General features: G+C 40.7%; 1 protein-coding gene across 1 annotated transcript; it reads right to left on the bottom strand.

Moving 5' to 3' along the window:
• Window positions 1–8,032: 8,032 nt before the first annotated feature.
• On the bottom strand, window positions 8,033–9,756 carry twist1a (twist family bHLH transcription factor 1a). Its single transcript, XM_023278107.3, has 2 exons — window positions 8,969–9,756; window positions 8,033–8,504 (listed from the first exon to the last, which is right to left on the bottom strand). The coding sequence occupies exon 1, from the start codon at window positions 9,569–9,571 to the stop codon at window positions 9,005–9,007; it is 567 nt and encodes a 188-aa protein (XP_023133875.1). The 5' UTR covers window positions 9,572–9,756; the 3' UTR covers window positions 8,033–8,504; window positions 8,969–9,004.
• Window positions 9,757–15,461: the final 5,705 nt, after the last annotated feature.

Genomic DNA, 15,461 nt, shown 5'->3' with positions numbered 1-15,461 from the left:
GTTTGGAGAAGCAGATGCAGAAAAGAAAATGTATGTTAACCACCTATAAAAAGGCCCACATCAACAAATTAAAATCAGTTTAAGTGTATGCTTTATTTTCATTATTTTCACTGCTTTGCGTAACCGTCTGACAGGCCTTTCTAATGGGGAACTGGTGGAGTTATGATGCTCTCTTCAAAGCCACCAGACTCCATTGTCAAATGTAACAATTTTACCTCAACCAAAGCAGTTTGTTGCTCAACTTTTGTGTGGGTCTCTTCAAACTGATGGTGTTCTGATCTTCATTTACTCTAAGTAACACACTGACTACTGATAACTATTTCAGAAACTGAACCATCCCTTTAACAGACACATTCCTCCAGGAAAAGCTTTTTGCTTGCCCCACTTTCATCACACTGGCTGCATGTAGTCAAAAGCAAGCAGATTTCTTATGTATGAACACTTTCTATATTAACTCTGTTGATTCTGAGACCGTAAATTATGACACAATTCTATAAATAATCTATTTTTCATCCTGTTTTGACTGGACTTAGTCTATGTAAAGTGGTGACGTTACTGGTTTTACAGTGTTAACCACCCACATTATGTGTAAAACTGGGTGTTTTTACAGTTTTTGTTTTTTTAGTCTTATAACACCAGCAAAAAAATGTTCTTTGTACTCTGTCCCTCTACCTTTTCACAGTTGCATTTATGTAGTAAAATACTACAGCCACAGAGCGATAAGGTGGATCTATATTTCACTGTTCAAAAGAGTGCAAATAAACCTGCTTTGCATCCATTTAGGAAATTCCACAAAAGCGCTGTGGGGATAGTGTGGGCAGGAATACCACAAGTCTTCAGGGAACACCGCAGGAGAATATTTCCCGGAATTTTGGGGCCTGTGCAACCACAGCAGCAGCTCGTTGGGAGTCTGAACGCAGCTCATTTTGAGATAACGCAGGTAGCAGAGCTTTTTGTCTCCCTGACTGTTCCTCTCTGGAGGGCCCGAAATAAAAACAATAAATGGAGAGAAGAAGACAAGGAGGGAGCAGAAAAAAGGGGAGGTGGAGGAGGAAAAATATAGGAGACAAGAAAAAGTGCATTTTTCTAACGGTGAATAATTTGTATGCCCTGACATGATGCTGCGCAGGACCACTTCCTGAGGCTCAGGTTTCAGTGTGTGTGAGTGTAAATGTGCTATAGGGGGAGGGCCTACTTCCTGCACCACCTCCTGACTTTTGGGGGCCTTAGATTTGTGGAAAAGTTGGATAGAATTTGTAGTAAAAGCAGGAGTTCCTAAAAGATCAAAAACGTGGCTATTAGCTGTGGAGATTTGTAAATGGGTGCAGTGAGGTTAAACAGACACTGAGCAGCTACACACGGAAATCTTCCTTTGCAAATTGCTGTTTTTACACAAACACAGCAGTACCAATGTGTAAATGAATAACCTTATAAGTAAATAATGAAGAGATTAACAGCAGTAAATTGATTTTTACTCAGCTTATAGGCTTTCTGGGACACATTTATATGTGACTGAAAGAATGAGGGTTTGCACATTAGCAGGTGCTGATTACATGTGTGGCCTCGGGAAATGTTACATGGTCAGTTCTAAGCTAAACAACCTTGTTCAGACATGTTTTCCCTCCCTTATTTCACATCGGGCCCACCCTTTAATAGCGGAGTTGATATCCCTGTGGTGCCTTTCCTAATAAGCCCTGTTTATCTTAAAGCTGTGGAGCCAAGACTTACCACGGTCAAGTTGTGTTACCGTGGGAGGCACTTTCTCTCATGATGCCCAACCTGTCTGTTTGCCCAGCGCTATGCTTCAGCTCAGCTTTGCTAAATTACTTTGCCTCGACTGATTCATTTTCCCTCTTTTTCTCTCATCCTGTATGTGTGTGTGTGTGTGTGTGTGTGTGTGTGTGTGTGTGTGTCCAGTTCGAGGCCTGGCAGCGTCTGTTCTGAGGTTTTTGTGGCTGCAGGTAGCGGACCTGTTCACTTAAACACTGTACCTCTAATGCACTCCAGATGATCCAACTATTTATAACCCTCCCACATGCATGTGCTCTCACACACACACACACACACACACACACACACACACACACATATACACACTCTTCTCTGCTGTAATCCTGGCGCCTGGGTCTTTACTGTGCTATCATTTCTTCAGACCAGGTTGCTGGAAACACACAGACATACAAACACTAGGCTTCTCTAATGTGTCCTTCCTTGCATTTACTGTATGTACTTTTGGTCTCAAGACCTTTTGGCTCTCTTTTTTTTGAAAAGAGGTGGTGTTACTTTACACTTTTCCTGTTAGTATGACTCCATTTTATGCATGTGTGTGTGTGTGTGTGTGTGTGTGAGAGAGAGAGTTTGGAAGTTGGCACTAACCTTTACCAGGCAGCCGGGGGAAGAGAATTATGGGGCATTTAGGCCAGTTTTACAGGACTTGAAAAAACATGCAAATGGTTCATATGACACCAAACGCCAGGCTTATAAAATCACACAACCAACACCTTTGGAGACAGAAAAGAAAACAAGAGAGAGAGAGAGAGAGAGAGAGAGAGAGACAGACAGAAAAACACCAGTCAGAAAAGCAAATACAATGTTCTAATATTAAACTTTTTGAAAAGAAAAGAAAAAAAAAGCCACGCACACACTGACTCAGAGCACAACTGGCTAGAAATATGCTGACCGGCGATAATCATCACATCAGCAAGACTCTGTTTTCTTACAGTCCCAGCATCTCTCCCTTTGTCTCGGTGTGGTTTTCTTCCTTTCTTAAAGTACACTTCCACTCTGCAGAGTTGCACACACTTTTTGGGTAAACAGTGAGGCACGGTGAGTGTTTTTGTATTTGTGCATGGAGGTAAACAAAAAGAGAAGAGAAGGAGGGGAGATGGAGTTATTGGAAGAGGAGGAAATGAGAGGGGGATTATTACACAGAGCGAGGGAGATTATATGATAGATAAAAGGAGAGAAGAGGAATGAAGGGGAGGAATTGGGGAATGGGGGGAGCTTGGGATGGGAAAGAGGGAGTAAGAGCGGTGGAAAGACAGGAACGGACCACCTCAAAGTAATGAGAGAGGGACTGAGGAGATAGAAATAAAGAAGATGGAGAAAGAAACGGAGAGAGACCACCCCACAGTGAACACCAGAGGGAAGGCTGCACATTTTAACGTCTATTTCTCTCGCAGCACTGCTCCCCTTAGACCAACACTGAGGCTGGAGTTGCTCTTACTGCCAAGTCATCCCTCACTTTGCCCTAATGTGTGTGTGTGTGTGTGTGTGTGTGTGTGTGTGTGTGTGTGTGTGTGTGTGTGTGTGTGTGTGTGTGTGTGTGTGTGTGTGTGTGTGTGTGTGTGCGTGCGTGCGTGCGTGTGTGTGTGTGTGCATACTGGATCATGACAGGGGCCCCCAGAACGCCAGTAAACTGCGGCTGTGCTCTGCTTATTGCTTTCAACTGAGAAAAGCACCAAAACTTTATATAATCCAAGATGATGCAACCCTGTGAATCTTAGTTACTCTGAAGAGAGTCAAAAAAAATCCTCTCCACTGTTAATACAACAAGGAAACATACATTTCCCCCGTGAAAGCCACATTGCTGTCACTATGAATGGAGCTATGTTGAGTCAAACAATACCCTCTCTCTGTGGAAATAACACACAGCGTGTTGTGCGTGACCCGGGGCCTTTTTTTTCACACTGATAGTCCACAGATCTGTGCATGATAAGAAACCACTGCGGTTTTATAAGGTAAACTCAGTGAAAACCCTTTTAACCTTCATCAACAGGCCTCCTAAAGTTCCCCATTTTCAGCCAGAATTAAACATTCAGAAAGCTCAAATCCAATAAGGGAACTTTGTATAGGGTGCGGTAAATTAAGTTAGGAGCAGGAGCCTATATGTTTGAATGAGCCATGCTGGCCTTTGATAAAGCGCCCATGTTTATATTTGCAAAGCGGGGCCACTGTGATATTGTCTGGTATGTGGAGAGTTATAAGAGGCTTGTGTTTAACTCAATCTGCAAGATAAACAGCCTCGGGCAGGAGAGCTGAGAGGATTCATATAAGCGTGTTTTCTTCTTCCTTAACGTCTCCTCTTCTTATTTTTCTCACTACTTTATCAGCTTGTTGGTTTTTAGCTCTTCGTCATTACCCAGACTCTCTGCTCTGCTCATGCTCTGTTCCTGCAGCTGACAAGTATTAGTGAACTCAGTGGGCATTTTGTGGAGGTGAACGCGGCGGCTCGTGGTCCAGCTGGGGGTCGCTGCTTTCTGGGGACGGGGTCAGTTTGAGAGGTCGCAGGTCAGGACTGATGGGTGCAGTTGGTACCGACCTCAGGGAATGAGGGAATGTATGAGTGAATGCTCATTATGTTAGTGGGCTGCCGGGCCAACTGAGCATCTACCCTGATTTCCTCTCTCACTCTGGGTCTTACTGTTTTAACAGTAACACAGACTCTATAGAACATTAAAACCCTCTCTGGTCATTGATTTAACCTCTAAAATCTCATATCTGTGTATCTCAATTATATATTTAGAAGTTGTTTCCCTGTAAAATGATCACTTCCTGCCTTTAAATGGCTCAGATGCAACTCTACACTGCTGTTTCCTTTAGAATGTGCAGATCTATAAGGTCCACACACAAAGTTCCACTCTGCAAGTTGCTGGGATTGGTTCTTAAGATTTGTCACATATGAAACCTGAATCTGTGTTTTTGAGATTGCATCTTTAAGGTGGAAATGCTCGGCCACGAAGTTGACTGCCTTTTCTGGTCATGATGTCTCTTCCATTACATAAAAAAACAAACAAAAAAAACCCCAAAACAAAACAAAACATACGGACGTGTTAACAAGCCAATTTAAGAAAAACCTGATTTTCACTGGAGAGGCTGCTTAATATTTCTATGAAATGTTCTCAGTGTTAATTCACAACAACACTTTCTACATGAATCAGAAAAGTAGAACGATTTGTGCAAAAAACCAAAACAAAACGTTGCTCACAATAGACAGATTTCCTATGTTTCGTGCTGACACAGAGGTTCAGCTATACAAAATTTTAATTCTTAGTACGGGCTGGATGTTGCAGTTTCCATAATGTAACTCAGTAGCATCTTTCACTGGACCTCCCTGCCTCCCAAATGACCAATTCTTTGAGCCAGAAGTCCAAAACTTGCATCACATTACTGGGGCTATTTTTCCAATTTTGGAAATCTCTCTCTAGAACTATCATGCAACATTGTAGTAAACTCAATTTCATCTGCAAAAACAGGCAGGATATTGCTTTAAAATCACACAGTTTGACTATTTAAAAAGTGCATTTCTGTCATCATTTATGCAATCCTATCATCCATGCATCAAACCCGAAATCCTTGCATGCATTTCTGCCACCATATATCCTAATAGATACACAATAAGGATAAAATCTTAATCAGAAAGAGTCTTTTGGAATAGTTGCCTCTTGGGCAAAATGCATATATATGTGTGGTTCTGCGGCCCTTGTTTCTATGCAGCATCACAATGAAATGGTTGATCAGCTGGACACCACCCTCGTCCAGACTGCACCGTCTCAAGTCGACTAATGGAGGAGAGGAAGGTCAATGATTTGATATTTAAACAAAGGCACAAATTAAAGGAAAAGAAAAACTATCGCTATAATAAATCTAAATGTGCTCATAATTCCTTTGGTATAGCAAAAGCACATCAGAAACTATGTTCTACTTGGGTCAGTTCACTGATTTATTCCACCTCTCTGACAAGCAGAGATGAAGGGTCTGAATGATATGCAAAGCAGGATTTCATTTCACTTCAGAGTATGTCCTCAGGTATGATTATCTTGATTTGAGCAGCAGAGCACCAGAGTCTCTAGTGCACACACTAACACATAAATACACTTACACCCACACACACACACAAACTGCTTCAGGTTGAGATGAAACACAGATAATTAGCTCTAATGGAAACCAGACTTGCAAATCAAGTCCCTCTCTCCCCCCCTCCGTCTGTCTCAGCTCTACTTCCTCTCCCTGCCTCGTCTTTTTGTGGTGTTGAGGGTTAATGTAAACCAGGGCTTGTTACCCCATAATGGGGAACTTCAGAAGAAGATGGAAGTGAGGGAGACACAATGCTGAAAGAAGAAAAACAGACAGGTAGACCTCTGTTAGAGCGCTTAAACAACCAAATAAACTACAACCTGGGCTTGCGTTCGAAGTATAGGAGTCAGAAATCTGCGTTTAGAAAGATTTATAGCTTCTGGCTTTATTAAAAATACACACAGGCCTGCACCTTTGGCTTTTAGATCAGTTTAAGGACTCTGAGTCCAAAGCGAGGAGATATAAACTGTGATTAATGAGCAGAAGAGAGAGTGTGTGTCACTCATCAAAGAGCCTATAAATCATTGCACACTTAAAACTAGAGAGCCAGATTCCTTCACACTGATAACAAGCGGTCATCCCATTACTTTCAAACATCAAAGGGGGGCAGGAGCTGAGTTGCAGGAGCCCTCTTCTCCCTCTTTCTCTTTCTCTCTCTTTCTGTGGAATGTATTTCCCTGTTTGGTAGGCGTGAGAAATCTCCCTCTGTGTGTGTATAACCTATATGTGTTTGTGTGCATGTGTGTGTGTGTGTGTGTTCTGAAGCCTCAGAGGTGACATTCCTCCGTGTCAGAGAAACAGCCTCAAGTTTAAGATAACACGGCCACGGTGATCTAAGGGTGGGAATCGATTCCCCCCGGCGGCTGGCGAGGGCTGCAGGTCAGAGCTGATGGCTTTACCTTCCGCACGCAACCCGTGATGCAAAAACAGTAATGCTCCCATAATCGTCCCTTAACAACCCTATGGAGAGATGTGGAGCTCCCTATAGTGAGCCTCCACTGATCCCAGTATCTTTCATCTCTGATTGGTCAGACTGATATCACTGCAGCACTCTTGTGATAACCTAATCTTACTGGAACATTGTTTTATGCGAAACATAGTAGCATTGATGCATTAATACAGGACTCTTAAATTTATAAGATAAGGGTTTAGACGAGCAAAGGCACTGATATATGTCCCATGTAGGTTTCTTGTCTTAATGTAATCTTGTCCCCCCTTCCTTTACTACATCTAAGGAGAGATATTAGCCCATATATATCTGTTATGTATTTTTTTATGCATCTTTCAAGAAGCTTTAATTTTTGCAGGTTGATATTCGAGTAACATTTGATTTCTACACAAAGCTGAAGGTCACTAATTCAGAAACTATTATATTTATATCATTCAGTGTTTGAGTGGGAATAATTTTTGTAGCATAACCTGAATTCATCTTCATTTCAACGGAAAATCTGCCAAAGGAAATCAATAATTGCATTTTCTAAATCTTTGGAGAAAAAAAAATTGATCATTGTACAGTGATTGTTTTCTGCTATGGCGACATGAAAATTGTTTAAACCCTGTTGTTTTGGTCTCATATAAGACTATAAAGCTTACTTTGAGAATTCATGGTGTTTATACGTGGATAATCGCTTCTTATTCACCAGAATCTCTGGATATATGCAATTACACATTCTATCCAGTTTGCATTATGACCCGTATCCACCCCATTTGTCTGTCAAGACTCTTGGGGTGAAGCTGCTGTTGCAGCACCTGCAGGAGACTCCCATGCTGACCTGTGCCTCAGAGGACATCTGGGAATATCATGCATGCCTCCCACAGCTCCAAATTCACCATGTTCAAACAGACCACCAGCTAATTATGGCTTTCCCAGATCCCTGAGCTCATGAAATCACTAAAGAATAAGCCACTGGTATGAGATGTTTTCTTTTGCCCCCTCTGCTGTGGTTTCGTTAACTGGGGATTCACCAAAAACCAATGAAAATAAACTCTCTACACAGGCGTAAAGCACTGACACCATGAGAAATGAGTTTGTTTCAGAAAATCTCAGGTATTTAAAACAATTTCAGTGTGTAGAATTGCACACCCCCAAACTTCATCTGATGGTTGGCTGGTTTAAGTAACATAGCATCTTACTAGAGCTTAATTAAATATCCAGACAATTAAGAGGAATCAAAGATACCTTCTTCTCTTTTATTGAGCATATTACCAAATATTTACAACACTCAAAGCACACAGACTCTAGATCCATTTAGGATTCTGTGATATCCCAAAAATAAATAACTTTTATTTGAGAAGGGGAAAGGAATTTCAAACCTGTGTAGAAAAATAAATACAAAATACTTCATTTTCTGTGAAACACTGTCACAGGGAATGTGGAATGAATTGTCATTTTTCTCTCGTGTTTCAAAACAGAGCAGTTCGTCAGAGCTCCCTTTGTTTTTACAACATTCATAGTCGCAGTGGTCTTTCTTCATATCGGTCCTGTCTGTCCTAAGTGCTCCCTTGCAAACATTACAGTCCATGCAAAGGGAAATATGAAAAGGCTGCTTTCCTCTGAGGCCTGAAGCGCAGCGGCTGAGCCTGGGCCTCCGTTGTGTTTGGCCAGTAGAAGAGTTGGCCTGATTCACTGGTTCTTCAGTCTAGGCAATCTGTGAAAGCAAAAGTATTTTGGATCAGAAAAAAAATCCAACACAGAAATATATCTTAATGCATGTGTGAGCTATAGGTGCAGGGATGTAACCTAGTTCTGACCTGGGGTGAGCAATATAGACATGTTTTCATGGGGAAATGCTTCGACTATTTACCTTGCAGCTATGTAGCAAGATATGGGAATCTCGCACGGCTGTTTTACAAATAACATGCGTAATCGGAGTTTTTGCAATCTCTAAGGGCACGTACAACATTTTCATAACCAAAACAAACAGGTTTAATGAATAGTAGAAGAGGTTTGGGGAGGCATACAGGTATTGCAGCCAAATTATTCCTACTGGAACATTAGAGCTGAGATATTACTTGAATTTCTCATTTGGGGGCTGTGCGTAAAATGCGCACAGGACCATTTTGGCACAACTCATGCCCCTGCAAGGCAAAAAGCTCAAGGAACTCAACCTACCATCGTATCCCATCAGCAGCAACAGTCCTGGCCCTGCTAGTGGGACGTCGTGGACAAGGACCACGAGCCCCCCATCCTCCAGACCGAGAACGCGTAGCTCAGCCGCTCGTGCGCCACGTAGCTGCAGCTGGTCCCTCGCGCGTCCAGCTCGTCGCTCTGCAGAACTTGGCACAGGAAGTCTATGTACCGGGCCGCCAGCTTCAGAGTCTGGATCTTACTGAGTTTGTCCGATGGGAGTGTGGGAATGATCTTACGTAACGACGTGAACGCCTCGTTCAGGGACTGCGTCCGCTGCCTCTCGCGAATGTTGGCCATCACACGTTGAGTCTGTAGGTCATCGAATGAGGGCGCTGGGCTGCTACCGGCCTCGCTGTCGCCGCTCCCTGTGCTGCCTCCTCCTCCACCACCACCTCCTCCTCCGTCGCAGTTCTTTCTGCATTTCTTCTTCCCGGGGCTGACACTTTCCACGTCTCCCTCCTCCTCTTCATCGGTGCTCCTCCGTGCTTGCCGCCGCTTCCTCGCGCCTCTCCGCGGCAGCTGACGGTCGGTCTCCTCCTCGCTGTTTCCAGCGCTGTCCATCGGAGGGGAGTCGTCTTCCCGCATCGTCTTAAAAAGAGAAACTTTTCTGCGGCCTGTAAGACCGTTATAACCCCTGATCCAAATCCGCTGAAGTGGTTAAAACATCAACAAACTGGGCAGGTAATAAGGAGCGCGGCCTGTAGTGAGCTGTGGGCTGGTATTACGGTAAATGTCGTGCGCCACGGAGAGGGAGAGGTGTCTGCCAGACAGGGACGAGCTGAACTCTTATAGCGAGGAGCGGGCAGGAGGATTTTGGGGAGCGCTGTGATTGGGTGAGGAGGGGTGTAACATAATACTGCAGGAGAAGGAGAGTTCTACTTACAATATTAGGAATAGGGCTTAAGACATCGGGGCTCCTTTTCACTAGACTGGAAGGATGGAGTAGTAGAATTCTTTCTCTCTTCTCCACCCAAACTTATTTCTCATCCAAACACGCAATGGAGTTTTTTTTCCCCCTCTTGGATTTATTGCAAAATAAACAAAGCAAGTGGGATTTCTTTTTACAAGGAATTAGACTAGCTCGTTTCATGTTCACAGTCATTTTTGAGTACAGTGTTAAGTGGTGTTTTTGCTGCAGTTCTCCTATGCAATTACTTACATCATTGGTTCCTGAACTTACATTTTGCTGCCTAGAGTCTAGAAACAAGAGTTTATATGTTTTCCCCAAGTTTTCTGTAAAAATTGCAACTATACTATGTCACCATCAATGTTCCCTCTAATTTTTCATGAGTCTGAGCAAACACAAACTCCCTGAGCGTCCCTTGGACCACTGTAAGCAACATCAGACATGTGCACTGTGGTCACACCAGCATCACATCCATTCAAGTTACATGGTTCATTAAAAGAATCAAATTACAGCATTTACATTTCTGTTAAAACATTTTGTCAACAGGAGCCAGTTGAAGGCTGCAGTGATTTTAGTGACACGACAATGTATCAGAGTGAAGTTATTGAATATTTGTCTCTCTTTACTGTTGCAGCGGTTCTGCAAATTGCAGACAGACCCTGTTCACTCCATAGACACCAATGTTATTCCTGTAGCTTGAAAGACAGCTACTTTTGATAAAACTGGGCTTGTAGCACATTGTCTGCCTTGCAACAATGGGAAAGAGGCACCGTTTATGTTTTGACAACCTATATCTAATGAGTTATTGATGCTGGAAGTCTGAATCTGTGAATATCTTTCCAACTTTACTGAACTTGGGGCCACTACCACCTAAGGAGTGATAGATTTAATTTTGAAAAAAGCATTTAGCCATACTTAAAGCTTTAAGTGCTTTATTAACACGGAACTGAACATTTTGTATTGTTTTATTATCACAGGTTCTGTCTGAAAAGAGGTGGCATCATTTTAAACAGTGAAATCAAACTAATAAAATGTAATGACCAACCAGTGAGTAATACTGGATTCTGCAAATACATAAACAACTTTTTAAAAAAAATCTAAATCTTATCTTAACACAGTTAATGTATTAACTTATTTTTGTGTCTATGCATGTATTTATTGATTTATTTAGTACTGTTAACATATCAGAGCTCTGAGTTAATTTTTCTTAAGATAGGCAAAGGCCATTTATTGATTACATATAGGCTCTTAAATGTTTATTAAAAACTAAAAAGCATTTTAAAAAAACAACTTAGCATTTATTGAGTCACTAAAATACTGTAGAGTACAGACCACATCAGCATGATTATAAGCATCCTCTGGTAAATTAACAACCAGATACTGATGTCTCTCACCATATGGACTTCAGGAGATGACTGGGGGATGATAAACTGTGACCTACTGGTTGGGTTCTCTCTGTTCTCATGTTTCTTACATGTTTGTCCCCTGACAGCCGGGTCATAATGTTTTTTGAGCAACACACCATACTATGACGTTTTTACAATGATGGTTCTACTATGGAACCAGTTTGACACGTTCAGGTGTTCTTTGTGTGAAAACTCAGAGATTTCAGGTATCAGAAGGTGGTTTTCAACTTTCTTTGTTAACTTTCTGCTTCAACTTTAAACTAAATTTCCTTCACTAACCCCGCCCTCTGGACTCCCAGTAAGCTGTGTTCCTATTGGCTGTCCAGGTGGCTGCTTGGTGTTATCAGGAACACCTGAGGAGCTTGGTGTTATCAGGAACACCTGAGCAGCTCAGTGTCTTCCTGCTTTATTTAGCTGCAAACAAACATTTCCTCTGTTTCTCTTCACCACTTAACCGGGTTTGGCTTCGTTGCTTTAGTTTGTTCTTTAGACGTTGGCTTGCAGCTTCCAGCAGTAAAATCGGCTTTAATGTGTTTCTTGGTGTGTTTTAGGGCTTTGTACTGGATAGTTGTCTTGGTAAATGAGGTTCTTTAGCCACAGTTAGCACATGGTGCTAATGTGTGCAGTGATTAGTGGATTTGGTCCAGCTGAGTTGTGTCTTTATCTTGGCTGTAGTGAGTCTTCAGAGGTTTTTGGTCAGACACATTCTGTATTCTTGTGAACCAATGCTGGTTGTCTAGAAGGTAAGAGTTCCTGTCCTGATTCTCTGTTGTCAGAGGTTCTCTGGTAGGCTGCAGGAGACTTTAGCGTTTGGGTTGTGCTAGTTTGGTTTTTGTACGGTTTCATTTGGACGACTATCTTGAGGCTCCTCCATGTGGTTTAGTGAGGTTTTCTGCAACAGTTCTACAAAGCAACCTGCAGCAGAAGAGCCTTTGAGAGTTTTTAGGAAGTTCTGGAGACCAGACTTTAGAGCAGCAGAAACATTTGTCAGCAGTTTGAGCAGGAGAAGGTGAGCTTCAGAGTAGAAATGAGACAGAAACCTTCTTGACCCGTGTGGTGAGGTCCTGTACCAAGAGTTTGAGCAGGTTGTGAAGAGTCTGTAGTTCTTTGGTCTGAAAGCACAAGAAGAGTCGACTCATTAAAGGAGAAAACAGGAGATATTGTTGGTTCTTCTGTTGCTCTGCAGTTTCCTTAGACTGAATATCAAGTTTATATTTTAAATGATTTACCATGTGAGCCCAAGAAAACTTCAATAAACTCCCTCCATCCCCTGGACACAACATATTTTTTTACCATGTTAAATCTTTTTTTTTTTTTGTTTAGAAATGTTTTTGAGTTTTAATCATAGTTTTAGCATAGTTTTTTTTCTCTTTGCTTGTTTAGTTTTGTCATCTGTGTAAAAGGTGCGAAACAAATAAAGTTGAATTGATAAACTGAATAACTGACTAACTCATGATTGTGACGACAGAAGTATTTTCATTGTGATTTAAGGGTTTATTTCATTTTTAAGGTTGGGGTTAAAATCTTGACAGAAAAAGATTAAAGAAATAAACTACATTAAAAAAAGCAATTAAATCAAATGAAAAAAATTTAATACAATAAAACTTTTAAAAAGTTTTATTATTATAAAGATTTAAGAAATTGAAGATGTAATTTTCTAATTAAAGATTTAATTTTTTAATTAAATGTTCTGTCATTTTAAAGGTTTAATAATCTAATTAAATGTTTTGCGTTTTTTAAAATGTTTAATGTTCTTCTTGTTTAATTGTATTTTTTAAATGTTTAATTATGGAAAATATTTTATCTGTAATTGTTAATATTTGTATTTTAAAAATTTTGTTAAATTTCATAATGACATGTATCTTGTTGAATTATCTAATTCAATATTTTGTCTGTTTAATATAGTTAAACATTAAATACAATTACATTATATGTTAAATTAGAAAATTACATCTTAAAGACAATAAAACTTCAAATAGGAATTAAACAGAAAATACAATGAAGCATTTAAAAAGAAAATTAAACATTAAAAGGTGGTAAAACATTTAAAAAGAAAAACCTTAAAGATTTAATCGAAACATTAAATATTGGGAAAGAAAAAAAACTCAAACAAGCCGATAAAACATTTGAAAAAACAATTAACATTAAAAAGACAAAACATTTCAAAATCAAGTCAGACATTAGAAAAGAATAAAAGGTGAGAAAAGAGCAAAACTAAACGTTTAAGAAGAATCAAACTAAAGACAAAACATTTGAAAAGACACCAGTTAGACTTTAGAAGATCAAATTAAACAGGAGAGACAATAAAACGATCAAAAAGAGCAAAAACAGATAAAGGTCTGAAAGCGTTTTCTAGTCTGAAACAAAAACATCAAGTTGTTTCTTCAAACATTTCCTCTTTCTATGTTCTTGGTTTGATTTTGGATAGATTTACTAAGAACTAATTTCAGAAAACTGCTTTCCAGATAAAGTCTACTAGTAGTTGAAGGCATTTATCAAACTAATGTTACCTTCTGATCTCCACAAACTTTACTGTTCAGTGAAGAGAATCAAAGTTTGTTGAGGATTTCTAAAAACCCCACAGGTGAAGGTCTGAGAAGAACTCAGATGGATGGTCTAAATGTGAAATCAAGACTCATAGTCACAAGTTTTAAGGCCTAGAAAAAGGCCTAATTAACCAGAAAGTTCAAACTAACAGAGAAGTACTGAGAAACTTTTAAAACTTCAGTCCTCAGACTGTCTGAAGGTTCAAAGTAACAGAGAACTGCTCAAGAACTTTTAGGTTTTCAGTCCTCAGACTGTCAAAAGGTTCAAACAAACAGAGAACTACTCAAGAACTTATAAGATTTCAGTCCTTGGACTGTCTGAAAGTTCAATCTAACAGAGAACTACTGTGGAACTTAGAAAATTTCAGCCCTCAGACTGTGTGAAAGCTCAGGTCCTGAGGACTCGGGAGGTCTGGAGGCTTTGGAAAGTCTTGGAATTGAGGGTTCAACCCTCCAGCACAAAGGCTGAAGTCCAGCCTCCTGAGAAAATCGGTCAAGTCGAGACTCGAGTTAAAAAAAAACTCGAACATGCCAAAAAATAGATGATAAATGTGCAAAAAAAAGAAGAATTAGTATCTGAGCGAGTAGCTCAGGGGATAAGAAGACAGACTCCGAAGTGGAGGGTCGCAGGTTCAAGACCCACCACCGGCCTTTTTCTTTCTTTGTCTTTGTCAGAATTTTGAGAAAATTTAAGAGGTGTCTGGTCTTGAACCAGCGACCTGCAGCTCCATAGGCAAATCCTTAACTCACTGAGCTACAGATCAGATAAAAAAACATAATTTCGTCGTCCCTTTGTCATCGTAGTTTCCAAGTGACCACACGGGTGGAGCCAAGGCGGAGTCTGGGTGGAGTCAGGGCGGAGAGTAGGCGGGGATGTGGGTGGCGGCCTCCCCCCCTCTACTCCCCCACCGCCCACCACACCTTCCCCCGCCCGACGAGTTCTTCGAGTCTCGACGAGTTCCTCGAGTCTCCACGGGTTTTCCCAAGATTCATGAGTTTCCACGAGGTCGGAGGCAGAACAAGTTGTCATGAAGAGGTGTTGAAGTCGGCCAGGATGGACTGACTTTTTACAGCGACTAGAAGGAAGACCACTAGGAGAGCAGGTCTTTAACCACCATCCATGAAATCCATGGAGTCACTCCAGAGAAATGAAGGGAGGTCAACTTTTATCAACCTCCATCCAGATGTTCAACTTGATATCTTTGACATTTTTAGCACCACAAACCTTTAGTATCACACTTTATTATCATTTATTAGGACTTTAATGGAATCCACCAGCAGATTTAGTTTTTGTTGACAAACTTTATTCTTGTCATCGTGGGAGTGCAGTATTTAAAACTGTTCCTTCTATTTGACCTCATGTTTATTAGTTTTAGTGGAGGAAGTTTGAATTGTCAATTAGTCTCTTAAAAACTAAATAATAAATTGGATTAGTCAAGAGGTTTAAATTTCTTACTTTGTCATATTTTAAATATTACAAAAAATATAAAAATAAAGCATCTTGAGACAATTTGACCTGTATTTGGCGTTATATAAAATTGAATTCAAATTGTATGTATCTTGTAATGTTGGAGTAATTCAGCCATATATGTTGGAAAACACATTTTCTTTGTCCA

This window comes from Amphiprion ocellaris, chromosome 15 (assembly GCF_022539595.1).
Source record: "Amphiprion ocellaris isolate individual 3 ecotype Okinawa chromosome 15, ASM2253959v1, whole genome shotgun sequence".
NCBI lineage: Eukaryota > Metazoa > Chordata > Actinopteri > Pomacentridae > Amphiprion > Amphiprion ocellaris.
Note: the sequence above shows the minus strand (reverse complement) of the source record. Positions and strands in the feature narration are given on the sequence as shown.